Consider the following 14,954-nt stretch of genomic DNA (forward strand, 5'->3'; position numbering starts at 1 on the left):
TAATTTCATAAATGTTATTTTATGTCCTTTTCAGAAAATTGAAAAGTCTTTGGTACTACTATTATTTTACATGATCCAGGAACTTCCATAACGTTGGCGTGATTCGATTTAAGCAACGGATCCTGACGTGATACATCCTCGTAATGAATATGGTACTATTACTAGTAATACGTTTCGTTTACTCATTCAAAGTTTATACCATTTTTTGTTTTATTACTTGGAATTTTGTGAACATCATTCGAAAAATTATACTAGTAAATTCTTATAGGCTAAGGTATGAAAGTATAGTCTACAAGACATTATGATAAGAGCCTTTATGCGAAATAATCACAATTATTAACATTCAGGTTATTTCATTTTATCCTAAGTTTATTTTTAACATAAAGATAATTAATGCTTAAAAATATATTTGAATTACTAATTTTTTCGTGATTTTATATTTTAATTATATATAAGTTTTTTTCTTCTATATGATCTATCGTTATTTATATATTGAAACACACTTATTTGAGTAGATGGAGATAGTCAAGTAAGAAAAAAGAACAATTTACCTAATCAACTTTGAAATGTATTTTACATAAATTACTTTTACTTATCACTTCAACATATCAAGAAAAGACAAAAAAATTCGTGTTTTATCCATTGCATTAATTACTTATTTTTCAAAATCTAATAATAAACATTAATTAATAGGAATAGTGTGATAAAATAATAATGTTAATTATTATTTTCTTAATAAATATATCACGTCTAAATATAACAAGTAAAAATGAAGAGAATATAACAATAAAATTCAAATTAATCTTACATAATATAACTTTCTGAAGAAAAAAGTTTGAAATGAACCCCTTGGCTCCATCTAGATACATCGACTGTTTAAGGAAGACTTGGTATACACAATTATTGTACACCTATAGATTTGCACTAATAAATAATTATTTTTCTCTCCTTATTGTTTTTTTTTAAAAGAAAATTGGAGATTTTGGAAGGAAAAATAGTCAGAAAATTACAAAGTGAAAAATCGGACTCTTATTAATTAAAAAAATAAAAAGTAATAATTAATAAAATTCATCAACAAAATGAAAGTTCAGATAGTACTATCTATTTTTTAATACTTTTTTCATGAAGCTGTTGTTCAACAACTTTTTTTTTTAATTGATTTATCTTTTAAAAAGTCAAGTGATCTTTTGAATATTCTGGCATTCCTTTACTCATACAAGAAAGAAGAGAAAAATCAACTAAAGCAAAACCAAATCCCAACTAATAAGCAAACAAACAAACAAAAAGTGTAGGACATATATGCCTATTTTACAGTACTACTTTATTATTTAATCAGAATTGATTGATGCATTTTGAGATGACTACTTGAATATATTATTAGGGAAATGTTTTTTTGGAAAAAGGTAAGCTAATCCCAAAGACTATTTGAATGTTACATTTCAAACAATTTTTGACATAAACAACATGAAATAACTTCAATATTTATTTTATATTTATATCAAGTTTTTGTACGAATTGCTATTATTTTAAGGTGGTCTTTTAACTTTTTACCCCTCAAATCGGTGGTAAAAAGTTGTCCGGCAATTTTTTTTTAAGAAGTATTATGAACTTCTTAAGAATTAAGACATGCATAATATTTTGAAACTAAATTTATGCATCTATCAGCATAGGTTCGGTAGGAACTACTTATGAATTGTTAAATATAATTTATGCCATTAAGGACATAAGTTCTCTAGGATTTAAAGCGAAATAATTTGTTATGTCTAACAAAACATAACTTGTATTATTTATAATACAAAATATAAATTTTTGCCTTGTGAATTTCTCTTTTAACTGGTGAAATAAGTACACACGCATAATTTTTTTACCCATTTGAGTAGTCTTGTAAAAATCCCTTCTCTTTTTTCTTTTTAAGCATTAGGTATATGAATTTGATTTGACGATTAATCTAAATTCACATCAATAAATTGACTTTCTATTCTTTTATCCTGTTGAATTAGACATATAGCCGATTTATTAACCTAATGTTATTTATGATGCTAAAAAGCTGAAAACATTGTGGCCAATCAAGTGCAAGTTTGAATTTGATATTAGCGCCACTAATAATTGCAAGGAGTTATCGATAGATGCCCGTTCATCAAGACTCTAAATCTAGTCCCTTGCCAGGGAATAATTAAGCAAATTGCATGTTTTTGGCATGAGAATATATAGAAGTTTAGCATGCCAACCATTGATCTTATTCAGGGTCTTACCCATTATTTTAGTAAAGATTGAGATTAATTTAGATGAGAGGAATATGCAAGAGATGGGGAGTCCAATCGGGTAATCATCATAGTAACATATAGTGATCAGAGAATCATTGCAAGCAAAGTAACATGAATTCTCAACCATGAGAATAGATAAAAATCACATCTATTTCACATTTCACTTTTGTTAAATACAGTGGCTAATATTTGTAAATATAATTACAATTGGGCAACTCACTGCTAAAAAAATATCAAAAAATAACGGTCAAAAGCGACGGACTGCGTCGTTTTTTTGGTCAAAATCGACGGAAAAGCGATGCAGACACTTTCATTGCTTTTATGCTCGATGCTTTTCAAAAAGTGACGGACTGCGTCGCTCAAAAGTGATGGATGGTGTCTTTTCCTTTTTATCTTTTCTTAAGCGACGGACAGCATCGTAATTTTTAAATTTAAATTTTAAAAAAAATAATGCGACGGACGGGGTCGCTTTTCTAGAAAAATACATTAAAAAGTACAAAAAAGCAACAGACAATTCAACGCTTTTCTGCATTTTCATTTTTATACAAACAGAGAATATGCATACATTTAATTAATAGTCCTTTATTCCACATACAAAATCATGTACACACATAAATCATCAATCTTATGACAAGAAAGGTAGTAAAAACATCCATAAAAGAATGACAGTAAAAATACACACACAATTGACATTAAAAACGATGGACACCGTTGTTTTCTGAAAATTATTTTTTAAAATAATATCAATGCAGTCCATCGCTTTTATTAAATATGAATATAAATTATTTATACATAATTTTGGCGTATTTTTTATTTTAAAAAAAGGGACTGGCAAAGAGGCACTGTTCGTCGCTTTTTCAAAAAGAAAAAAAGCGACGAACGAAGAGGCCCTGTCCGTCGCTTTTCTAAAAAAAGTATAAAAAAAATTTAAAAATGAAAAAAGTGACGGACAGTGTTGCATTTGCCGTCGCTTTTTTGAAGCAACGCAGTCCGTCGTTTTTTCGTCCGTCGTTTTTTACCTTTTTTTAGTAGTGACTTACATAAATATATCATATTAAAAATATATTTACTATTTATAGCAAATAACATTTTTTTTTCACTTGATCACTTTTAATACATTTATAATACAATTTTAATACATATTACAAAGAACAATTTATATGCACATATAATACAAGTTTTATTGATGGATAATACATTTATCACACATTTTAATACACTTATAATACAATGTGTCAATTTCTTACCAAACAAACATAATATATTTTAAAAAAACAATCATAATACATATATATTGCATACATAATTCACTTTAATACATATTGTAGATTTAACATAATATTGCTATGTATTGCTATAAATGGTAATAAATAAAAAGTATCGCTAAAATCAGTAATTATTTATTAAAAGGAACTCATCCAAGTAATTTTTCGTTGCCGAATTCAAACTAATTCCCATTGACTCAAAATAAATTTCATTTTATACCCTTTTATAGGGTATTTACTTAGTTTCCTTTTTTTTTAAATTTAGGGTAAAAAAATTAAATAAAAAGTGGATATTCACTTAACTCACCCCAAATATATGATTGAGTAGAGTTAATATTTTAAAAGATCACTGAAATATGCAAAATTATCTAAAAAAGTCATTAATTTTTTTTTTATATCAATAAAATCTCTCAACTTAACACTTTTATCTTCAAAAATCATTCAACTATATTTATAATTGAAATAAATTTGCCATGACAAATTAAATTGTTTTTCTATAACATGTAATCATGGATGGCATAAACTAACAAAATTATAAAATTAATTTACCCCACAAAATTTATGCATGTATTTCATTTTTACCTTGAAAATTATGTCATTGTGTCTAATATGACACCGACTGCATAATCAGATAATCTCCAATGCAGTGGTCATATGTCGCCTGAATATGCAATACAAGAAATATTTTTTCAATAGTCTAAGCACCAAAAAAAAATAAAAAATCACCAACGCTATAAAAATTGACTGAACATTTCGAGCTGTAAGCAGAAAAGTTGTTCGATTTATCTTTTCCTGCTCCCATATAAAATAATTATCTCTGGAATGGTAACTGTGGAGTGAGGGGAAGACAGTTACGTTTTTAGATCCAAAGTTGAGTAACATATGATCAAAGAGCTAGTTATAAGAGGTATATAAATATTGGTCTCTTGTGTGTTGAGGATTTTATTTTAATGATTGAATGATTTTTGAAAATAAAAATGATAAGTTGAGTGATTTTATTGATATAAAAGAAAGTTCAATGACTTTTCTACATAATTTCTGATAGTTCAGTGATCTTTTAAGCTATTACGCCTGATGGAGCATGAAAGTGAAACCCTTAAAAGAGGATATACAACGGCACCAAGAAATCAAAACGAAGGAAGCAATATGGCAAAAAGAGTTTGTGTTGATGGAGAAGACAGAATATCAGAATTGCCTGTGCATATTATTCATCAAATCTTATGCCGCACTGACCTCGGCGTTGAAGAGGCGGCGAGAAGTTGTATCTTGTCCAAGACATGGTACTATTGCTGGACTTCAAGACCTAATTTGATATTCTATCAATTTGATATGACCCTTGAAAACTATGTAAAGTTGGTTGATCAATCTCTGCGATTCCATGTCGAACAAAACTTACATCTTGAACAATTCATCCTTAGTTATCGTGATCCAGAAGTGGATTCTCACATGGATACTTGGATTGAATTGGCGGTTAAACTCAACGTCACAGAGCTGGGAATTCACCGTTTCGGTTTAACATCATATAACTTACCTGATGTTATTTATGATGCTAAAAAGCTAACAACATTGCAGTTAAGCAGGTGCAATTTTGAATTTGACAAAAGATTTTCTTGTCTTGAGTCTCTTTCTTTGAATCATGTCCATATTTCAGATGCCCAATTACAAAGAGTTATCAACAGATGCCCATCTATCAGGACTCTAAGGTTACAGTGTTGTGAGGGTATAAGCAAATGTCATATTTTTGGCCTAGTACATCTCAAGTATTTCGATGCTAGTTATTGCAAACTCCATAGTGTGATAGTCCAAGCTCCATATCTTCAATGCTTTAGATATACAGAACCTACTGAACAGGACAATCTTCATCCTTGCCAAATTGCTATTTTGGATGGTTACAATACTTTACAAACACTCGAGCTCACTGGTGCCACCATCACAGACCAACAGTTTCGAGATGTATCCTATAAGTTCCCAAACATTTCAGAATTGAATCTAGCAAGATGCTATAACCTGAAAAATATAGAGATTCAGAGTGAAAAACTCAAGAAATTCACCTTATTAGAGTTGAAGAGTCTGGAAAAACTCACGATTCAAGCTCCAAATTTATTGGAATTTGATTTTCATGGTAGTAAAATGCCCGTCACATATATGGATACTTCTTCCCTAGAAAGTGCCCGACTGATATTACTAATATTTTGTCGCCAGGTAGTTTACATTCTTTTTATGCTTATGTCATTGATTTATGCATTACTTGTTGAATTTGGTTTAAACTATGGGATTGACTAAATTCTTGCAGACCAAAAGCATCCTTATTTATGAAAATCTAAGAGAAATTGTTATTCCACCAAGTCACAAAGACGAGATATTCATTGCATCCATGCTGAGTGTTGAATCGATCATTGGAATAATAATGTTCGGAAGTCCCTATATCATATCCATACTTCCATGTACAGATAGCAAAGCACTACAGGTAAAACGTCCCTTGTGCTTGTATAAACTAAGACATTAATTTGAGAAGAAATTAAATTTGTTGTTAAATGTTGATTGCTCGTCTCATAAGCATTATTATTGTATAATAATATATCTTATGTTTTTGCTTAAATGCAGGCGATGTCTACACTAAAAGGGTGTACACAAAAGCAAAATTGTGGTAAAGAATGTCCATTCAATACCAAGTGGCATCGTAACTTAAAAGAAGTCATCAGTTGTAGTGGGACACCTGAGGAGGGAATGGCCGCCTCCTTGTGGTATCTCTGGTTGAAATCTACATCTGTAATTGACCAAGTGAATAATTTCATGTTAAAATGGAAAGATGAAGCCTAGACCGAAGAGTCTTGGCGAATTCAGCATATAGATCTGTTAATTAGTGTGTATGATTTATTACATAATTTAGCATTTTTTGGCTGTGTAAGACCTCCAACTTTGATTACACATTTATACTTGCAATGAAATCTAGCTCTAAGCTAATAATTGTGCTCACATATGAAATAGATTTTGCGCAGTCTATCTTTAGTATCATCAATGGTTATGAATGTGTAGATGAATTGGAAAATATAATATTCTGGGCTGCAAAGATAGACGTATTTGGAGTTGTAGTATAAGCTTTGTAGACAGATAGACGCCTTCCTTGTATGTAGAAATCAAGAAATTGAACATAACTTGAATAATGGAAAGTAACACACTGTTATGAACTCATGCAAATAACCTTAATAATGAAGCAGATGGATTGTCTGTAAACAACAATAACTAGCATGTCGTTTTCATTTCCATTAAAAGATTTTGCATCCATTGAATAAAAATCTTATTAACTCTACTTTTCATTTATTCTTGATGATTGACCCAATTATTCTTCAAAGTTCTTTAGAATCAAGCTGACAGCGGCTGATAGCTGGTTCATATTAAAAGTGGCTATTAACATTTAACTTAATATATGATGAAGCCTTTTAGTCATCAATTTCCACAAGAAAAATCCTTTAAAAAAACGAAGCAATATGGCGAATTGTGGAGAAGACAGAATATCAGAATTACCTGTGCATATCATTCATCAAATCTTATGCCGCACTAACCTCGACGTGAAAGAAATTGTATCTTGTCCAAGAGATGGTACTTTTGTTGGTCTTCTAGACCTAATCTCATATTCCATCAATCACAAAACTATAATACCAATTATACCTATATCACCCTCGAAAAGTTGATCAATCCCTCCAATCCATGTTGAACAAAACTTACATCTTCAAGAGCTCATCCTTGCATATTGTGATCCAAAAGTGAATTCCCACCTGGATACTTGGATTGAATTGGCGGTTAAACTTAACGTCACAGTACTGGACATTTGCCCTCCCTTCTTAAGTTCATATAGTTTACCTGATGTTATTTATGATGCTAAAAAGCTGATAACATAAGTTTTGATTGTCTTGAGACTCTTCATTTGCATCTTGCTGTCCATATTTCAGATGCTCAAATGCAAAGACTTATGGATAGATCCCCGTCCATCAGGAATCTATCCCTAGTCGATTGCCGAGGAATAAACAAATTGCAAGTTTCTGGGCCAGCCCAGTACATCTGGAGATTTTGATTTCTGTATTGTGCAGACTCGATACAACCTTTCATAAAAAGCTGACAACATAACCTTTCGGAAATGTTACAACCTTTCATAAAAGTCACAATTTTTCATAAAAATCGCAACTCTTCATTAAAATCGCAACTTTTCATTAAAATCACAATTTTTCATAAAAGTCATAACTTTTCATCATAACTCTTCATTAAGGTTGCAACTTTTCATAAAAGTCGCAACTTCTCATAAATGTCATTACTTTTCATAAAAAAAAAGGCTAGTTTTTGAAATAAATAAATTAAAAGAAAGTTTTGGTTTGTGGTGACCCTACGTAAGCAGGGCCTAAGTTATATAAAATGATATATGATTTTAAAAAAATATAAAAAATATACTTTTTTAAAAAAAGGGTTGGCCCGGAAAAGCCCGTAGCCCATGTACTTGTGGGTTGGGCCGATCATTTTCTGGCCCACACCAAAAATGGGTTAGCCCGATCTGGCCCGTCAAATTTCAAAGTATATATGGGTTAGTCCGGACAGGATGGGCTAGCCCATATTGACAACTCTATATATGGGTGTTTACTGTAGTTAGCCTTTGTTTTATTACTATTAATGTAATTATTGAGATGTTCTTTTTTTAATTTGAAACATGTGTGATAAAGTCATATTATTTTTATTCTTGTTGGTTTCTCATCCGATATTTGGTGAATCCGATTAAATTTGAATTTTTGCTGGAAAATTTCATATTGAGGGATAAAATACTTTCTAAAAAAGATAACTTCGTATCAAAGAGACTCGAACGCAAAATCTCTGATTAAGAATGTATGAGTACTTATCACTCCATCGCAATCCTGGTGTGGTGGGTGATTAAGACATTGTGATTTTTGGCAGACAAAATCTTTAGTTAGCTCTAACTAAGTTATTGCGGGCAAGATATATTATTTTTAAAAGTTACTATTCCCTCCGTCCCTTTTTAGTTGTCCACTTTAGAAATGACACACAGATTAAGGCAACAATGATTAGCACAGTGAAGTTACAATTTTACCCTTATGACAACTTTTCACTTCAAAATTACAACCACTTATTTGAATTCAAGTGAAATAGATTGAAGGGAAACAACATACACTTTTACAATTTTCAAGAAGTGTAAATAAGGGTATAATAGGAAAAAATTTGTTGTCCTTTCTTGATTTGTCAAAATGGACAACTAAATAGGGACAACTAAAAAAGGAAATATGGACAAGTAAATAGGGACGGAGGGAGTAATAACTCTTTTTTCCTATGCATTTAATTAGTCCTCCATGATTGATTGATTAACTATACAAGCCAAAAATTTAGGTAATTCATTTGGCTAAGGATGAAAATGATTAAAGTTGGCAGACACTTGTCAACTTATGAACTTACTTTTTCATTTTTCAAACGTTAAACATGCTTCACGCGTCATATCAATTAAAATTAAAATATTATCATAATTATTTTTATGTTTCTAAAAAGGAAAATACAAATTTCTTTCATATTTGGTTATTCTTTATTTTGGAAGAATTTTTTTGTATATCTATAAATTGAAGATTTGTTAAATTAATCAAACTATATCAAATTATATGCATTTTTAAGTATGATTTCTTTCTTACCTGATTTATCGCCGTCATAATTTACAATTGTTAGCTTGTGCATGACGTTTTGATTTTTTCGATCCTAATAAAATGAATCTTGAACCTAATTTACACTCAAGAAATTAGCTCAAAAATAAAAGTATTGTTCAAGTTATATAATCTCGTTTCGATTCGACTAATTGAGGACATTTTTCTTAAATAGAGGCAACTATTGAAATTGTGAGATAATGTTGGATGTTATGAGCTAATTATGTTTGGCACATCTAATACTAGTTCAAACACTTGTTATATGTTTTAATTTATGCATGGAGTCACGACCTGCCAAAGAAGAAACACAACTTGAACTGATTTTCTTTATAATGAACAATAAATTAAAGATATTAATTCATAGAGGTACACTAATAGTGTAAAAAATTTGCATAATAATATGTTTTTTAGGAAAACTAAATAAATCCCACTAGTTTAGGAGTTAATTATTTAGATACATTCTAATTTGCAATATTACGTATCTTATCAGATTTTGATATGTCCAGATATGTATAGGAGTCAAAATTAGGTATAATTTGTTCAATATACATTGTATCCAAGTGAATTTACATGTATCTTGGATACATAATGAATCTCACTCGCCTCTCTCCTATGTCGCTGGCCATTCTCTCATGTATCTGGTATCTCAAATACATGTGAATCACACCAGATACATATATATATATATATATATATATATATATATATATATATCGAGTGTATATCTAATGTGATTCATATGTATCTGCGATACGTATGAATCTCGCTTGTCTCCCTCCTGATCTCGCTCGCCTCCATACCCATCTTGCTTGCATCTCTCCCTATTTTTGTTTATCTGATAGCAAAAATACATGTATTTAAATGTATTTTCCTCAATATATAATAGAAAACTATTAATTAATTATAATAATAATAATAATAATAATAATAATAATAATAATAATAATAATAATAATAATAATAATAATATATATGACAGTGAAACATGTCTAATTATATATTTTTTCCTTTCTATAATGCAAAGTGGATTGGCCAATATTTCTATCTTGCATTGACGACCCAATTCTTGGACCCAATTTTCATTTATTTTAGGTCATCTTTCACAACATGTCCATTTGATGCCCTCTAGTCAAACATTTCAATTTTGTTTCAAAAGACATTTACTTAAAGCTTACCTTTTGTTTGATTAAAGCGATTTTTTTAATTAGCGCATTTTTTTTAATTAGCGTTAAAAACTCTTCAGAAAAAAATAGGATCAAGTTAGATGGATCATGGCTTAACTCAATTTTAGTCCAGTTCAATTTATAAGTAACTTTTAGATCAATTTTAATCCAATTTATTTATGACTTAATTTATTTTAATCTGTTTAAATCCAGACCAACATGTTCATTTGACCCTCCCCCTAGTTCAGCTTTCAATTAGTTAAGTGATTAAGTTTCAAAGACATTTATTTACTTATTTATTGTTTTTTTCAGCTAGTGTTTGGTATATCAACACTAGAGAGCTGTCAAAATGGGCTTGATCCATAAAGTCGGCCCAACCCAATCATTGAATTAAGTGGGGTTGGGCCTAATATTTTTGGATCATTTAGGAATGAGACTTTTTAGTCCAACATCTTTTCCCGCTAGCCTGGTAGGCCCAATTCTCAAGCCTTAGAGGCCAACCCGCGGGTTATGAATATTAAAAATATTTATTATATATATTTTAATTGTGTTTTATTTGTAAAGATTTTGTCAATAAATATTTAAAAAATATAAAATCAAGTCTAACTCCTTTTCTGTTCTTTTACGTTTTAGGGCCATTAGCCCACTAAAATGAAGTCTACTTTTGTTTTTATATCTAATTTTTCATCTCCCCTTTGTTGTCTTGTTCATAAAAAAAAGTGATCATGTAGTTTTTTTTGCTCGGATGAATCTTAAGATGTTGTATCTTGGCTATTATGTATTTTTGTAAGTATTCACTGAAGTGTGTAATTCATAAATGAATATTTATATGTATTGATGTCGTGTTCATTAGACATCAAAGTTCGATAGTCTTAGGTACTCTTTCTAAGACACCAATGTTGTTCATTTTTTGATTGAAGGGACGACCTGTCCCAATCCGTGGCCCGCTTAGGGCTGGGTTGAGTTACTATTTTATAAGCCCTTTAATTAAAAGGACCAGTCCGTCCTAACCCATTTAACTCTCTAGCCCGTTAGAATTGAGTTGGGTCAACCCATTTTGACAGCTCTAGACTCAGTCTGGCTAAAGCTAGATTGGTATAAAAAATCTCACATTAAAAGATAAAACACTCTCTAACAAAGACGCAAAAGACATTTACTTTAAGCTTACTTTGTGTTTGATTAAGAATCACTCAAGAGAAATGAAGTTTAGATAAGCCTCTAATGAGTAATGATTAAAATCAAAAATTGGATAAACGTCTCACAAAGAGAAAAGATAATATTACTTGAGTCACGAATATAGTATTCCTTTCGTCTCATATTAAATGTGCATCTTAATGAAAATATTTGTCTCATATTACTTGATTACTTATTAAATCAGGATATAATTAATTTATTTTTCTCATTTTACTCCTACAATTAATATGGCTTTTAAAAATTTAAATAAATTTTGATAATTCAAAATTTCATTTTTCAAGAGGCTAATTAATATGAATAAAAGGTAAAATCATAAAATTTATTAATATATTAATAATTTCTTTATCACTGTATGTCTGTATCAAATAAAAAATGTCCATCTAATATGAATCGAAGTGAGTATATGATTTGATCAAATTAAAGGGTCCTAAAAACTAATCATTGACCCCAATAATCTTACTGATTGACAAGTTAAACAAATGAAAAAACTAAAGGTGCAATTGTTACATTTTTTGAAGAAGCCAAGTGGCAAACTTTGTCAATACACCATTGGTTATTTTCAAGTTCAATAATTTCATAAATGTTATTTTATGTCCTTTTTCAGAAAATTGAAAAGATGCTACTATTACTAGTAATACGTTTCGTTTACTCATTCAAAGTTTATAACATTTTTTGTCTTTATTACTTGGAATTTTGTGGACATCATTCGAAAAATTGTACTAGTAAATTCATATAGGCTAAGGTACGAAAGTATAGTCTACAAGACAATATGATGAGAGCCTTTATGCAAAATAATCACAATTATTAACATTCAGGTTATTTCATTCTATCCTAAGGTTATTTTTAGCATAAAAGATAATTAATGATTAAAAAATTATTTGAATTACTATTTTTTTGTGATTTATATATTGGTTTTTTTCTTCTACATGAACTATCACTATTTATGTATTGAAACACACTTATTTGAGTAGATGGAGATAGTCAAATAAGAAAAAAGAACAACTGATAATTGACCTAATCAACTTTTAAATGTATTTTACATAAATTACTTTTACTTATCACATTTAACATATCAAGAAAAGACAAAAAAAAAATCATGTTTTATCCAATGCATTAATTACTTATTTCTCAAATTATTTTTCAAAATATAATAATAAACATCAATTAATAGAAATAGTGTGATAAAATAACCATGTTAATTATTATTTTCTTAATAAATATATCACATCTAAATATAACAAATAAAAACGAACAAAATATAACATAAAATTCAAATTAATCTGACATAATATAACTTTCGAAAAAAAAAAGTTTGAAATGAACACCTTGGCTCCATCTAAATACACAGTCGGTTTAAGGAAGACTCGGTATACTCAATTGTTGTACACCTATAGATTTGCACTAATAAATTATTATTTTTCTCTCTTTGTTGTTTTTTATTTTTTTTTAAAAAATGGAGATTTGCACTACTTTATTATTTAAAATCATAATTAATTGATGCATTTTGAGATGACAACTTGAGTATATTATTAGGGAAATGTTTTTTTGGAAAAAGGTAAGATAATCCCAAAGACTACTTGAAGATGTTACATAGGGGTGTACATGACCGGGTTGGTTTGGGTTTTTCAAATATCAAACCAAATTATTTGTGTAAAAAATTTAAATTTATAAACCAAACCAAACTAATAAAATTCGGGTTTTTCAACCTCGGGTTGATTCGGATTTTTCAAATATCAAACCAAGCCATTGTGTCAAATTTTTAAATTTATAAATCAAACCAAACTAATAAACCTCGAATTTTTTCGGTAAAGTTTGCATACGAACATATAATTAACTTGTGCTCCAAATATTTATTTAGTCCAACCAAAATACAATTATCTAAGGTGTTTCTTAAAAAAATTACACAAAATATGAGATGAGTACTGATGACACTAAAATATTCAATAAAAAATAATAATGAAATAATCATACAAAATAAATATTGCAAAGTCATAATGAAAATGATCATAATTTAAAAGTACTAAATCATGCTAAAATAAGTTTAATAAGTATTAGTTACATTACTAAATATTTAAGGAAAATTAAAATTAAATTATGTATTTTAATTGTCTAAACCAATGTAAAACTAAAAAACAAATATTCAATATTATTGTCATTCTTAGTGTTAAATTGATTTTCTTTTTGCATTAGTATTAATTTGATTTTGATTTAAGTTTTATTATAATTATCAACATCTATGAACTATATTAATCTTTATTGGACCATTCCGAATTCTAAGTTTTAAACTTGAAATAATATATTAAAAGATAAAAACTATGAAATAGTATAAGAAATATTTTAAAATTATATCAAAGTAAATATTTTTATGTATAAAATAAAATTTTAAAATTACATATATAATGTCGGGTTGATTTGGTCTCGGGTTGATTTTTTTTAGTTAAAACCAAACCAACCCAAATATAGTCGGGTTTTTTTTCCCAATACCAAACCAAGTCAAACCAATCCACTAGTCGAATTTTTTTTTTATTTGACTTGATTTACGGTTTGGCTCGATTTTTGATTCGATTTTGTACACCCCTAATGGTACATCTCAAAAAAAAAATTGACATAAACAATATGAAATAACTTCAATAATTATTTTATATTTATATCAAGTTTTTGTACGAATTGCTATTATTTTAAGGTGGTCTTTTAACTTTTTACCCCTCAAATCGGTGGTAAAAAGTTGTCCGGCAATTTATTTTTAGAAATGGATTATGAACTTCTTAAGAGTTATGACATGCATAATATTTTGAAAATAAATTTATGCATCTATCAGCATAAGTTCAGTAGAAACTACTTATGAATTGTTAAATATAATTTATGCCTTTAAGGACATAAGTTCTCTAGGATTTAAAGCGAAATAATTTGTTATGTCTAACAAAACATAACTTGTATTATTTATAATACAAAAATATAAGTTTTTACCTTGTGAATTTCTCTTTTAACTGGTGAAATAAGTACACACGCATAATTCTTTTTACCCGTTTGAGTAGTCTTGTAAAAATCCCTTCTCTTTTTCCTTTTAAGCATTAGGTATATGAATTTGATTTGACGATTAATCTAAATTCATATCGATAAATTGACTTTCTATTCTTTTATCCTGTTGAATTAGACATATAGCCGATTTATTAACCTAATGTTATTTATGATGCTAAAAAGTTGAAAACATTGTGGCTAATCAAGTGCAAGTTTGAATTTGATGCACCACTCACATAAGATTTTGTTGTCTTGAGCATCTATGTTTTCATGGAGTTTGTATATCATATGCTCAAAGTAACATATAGTGATCAGAAAATCATTGGAAGCAAAGTAACATGAATTCTCACACCATGAGAATAG

The 14,954-nt window shown here is 28.9% G+C and overlaps 2 protein-coding genes across 2 annotated transcripts; both read left to right on the forward strand.

Moving 5' to 3' along the window:
- Positions 1 to 4,603: 4,603 nt before the first annotated feature.
- LOC125861257 (putative F-box/FBD/LRR-repeat protein At1g66300) lies at positions 4,604 to 5,247 on the forward strand. Its single transcript, XM_049541197.1, has 2 exons — positions 4,604 to 5,109; positions 5,181 to 5,247. The coding sequence occupies exons 1-2, from the start codon at positions 4,604 to 4,606 to the stop codon at positions 5,245 to 5,247; spliced, it is 573 nt and encodes a 190-aa protein (XP_049397154.1).
- Positions 5,248 to 5,798: 551 nt separating this feature from the next.
- LOC125862785 (uncharacterized) lies at positions 5,799 to 6,349 on the forward strand. The gene is made up of 2 exons (XM_049542909.1): positions 5,799 to 5,996; positions 6,134 to 6,349. The coding sequence occupies exons 1-2, from the start codon at positions 5,799 to 5,801 to the stop codon at positions 6,347 to 6,349; spliced, it is 414 nt and encodes a 137-aa protein (XP_049398866.1).
- Positions 6,350 to 14,954: the final 8,605 nt, after the last annotated feature.

Source organism: Solanum stenotomum, chromosome 4 (assembly GCF_019186545.1).
Source record: "Solanum stenotomum isolate F172 chromosome 4, ASM1918654v1, whole genome shotgun sequence".
NCBI classification, from domain to species: Eukaryota; Viridiplantae; Streptophyta; class Magnoliopsida; order Solanales; family Solanaceae; genus Solanum; species Solanum stenotomum.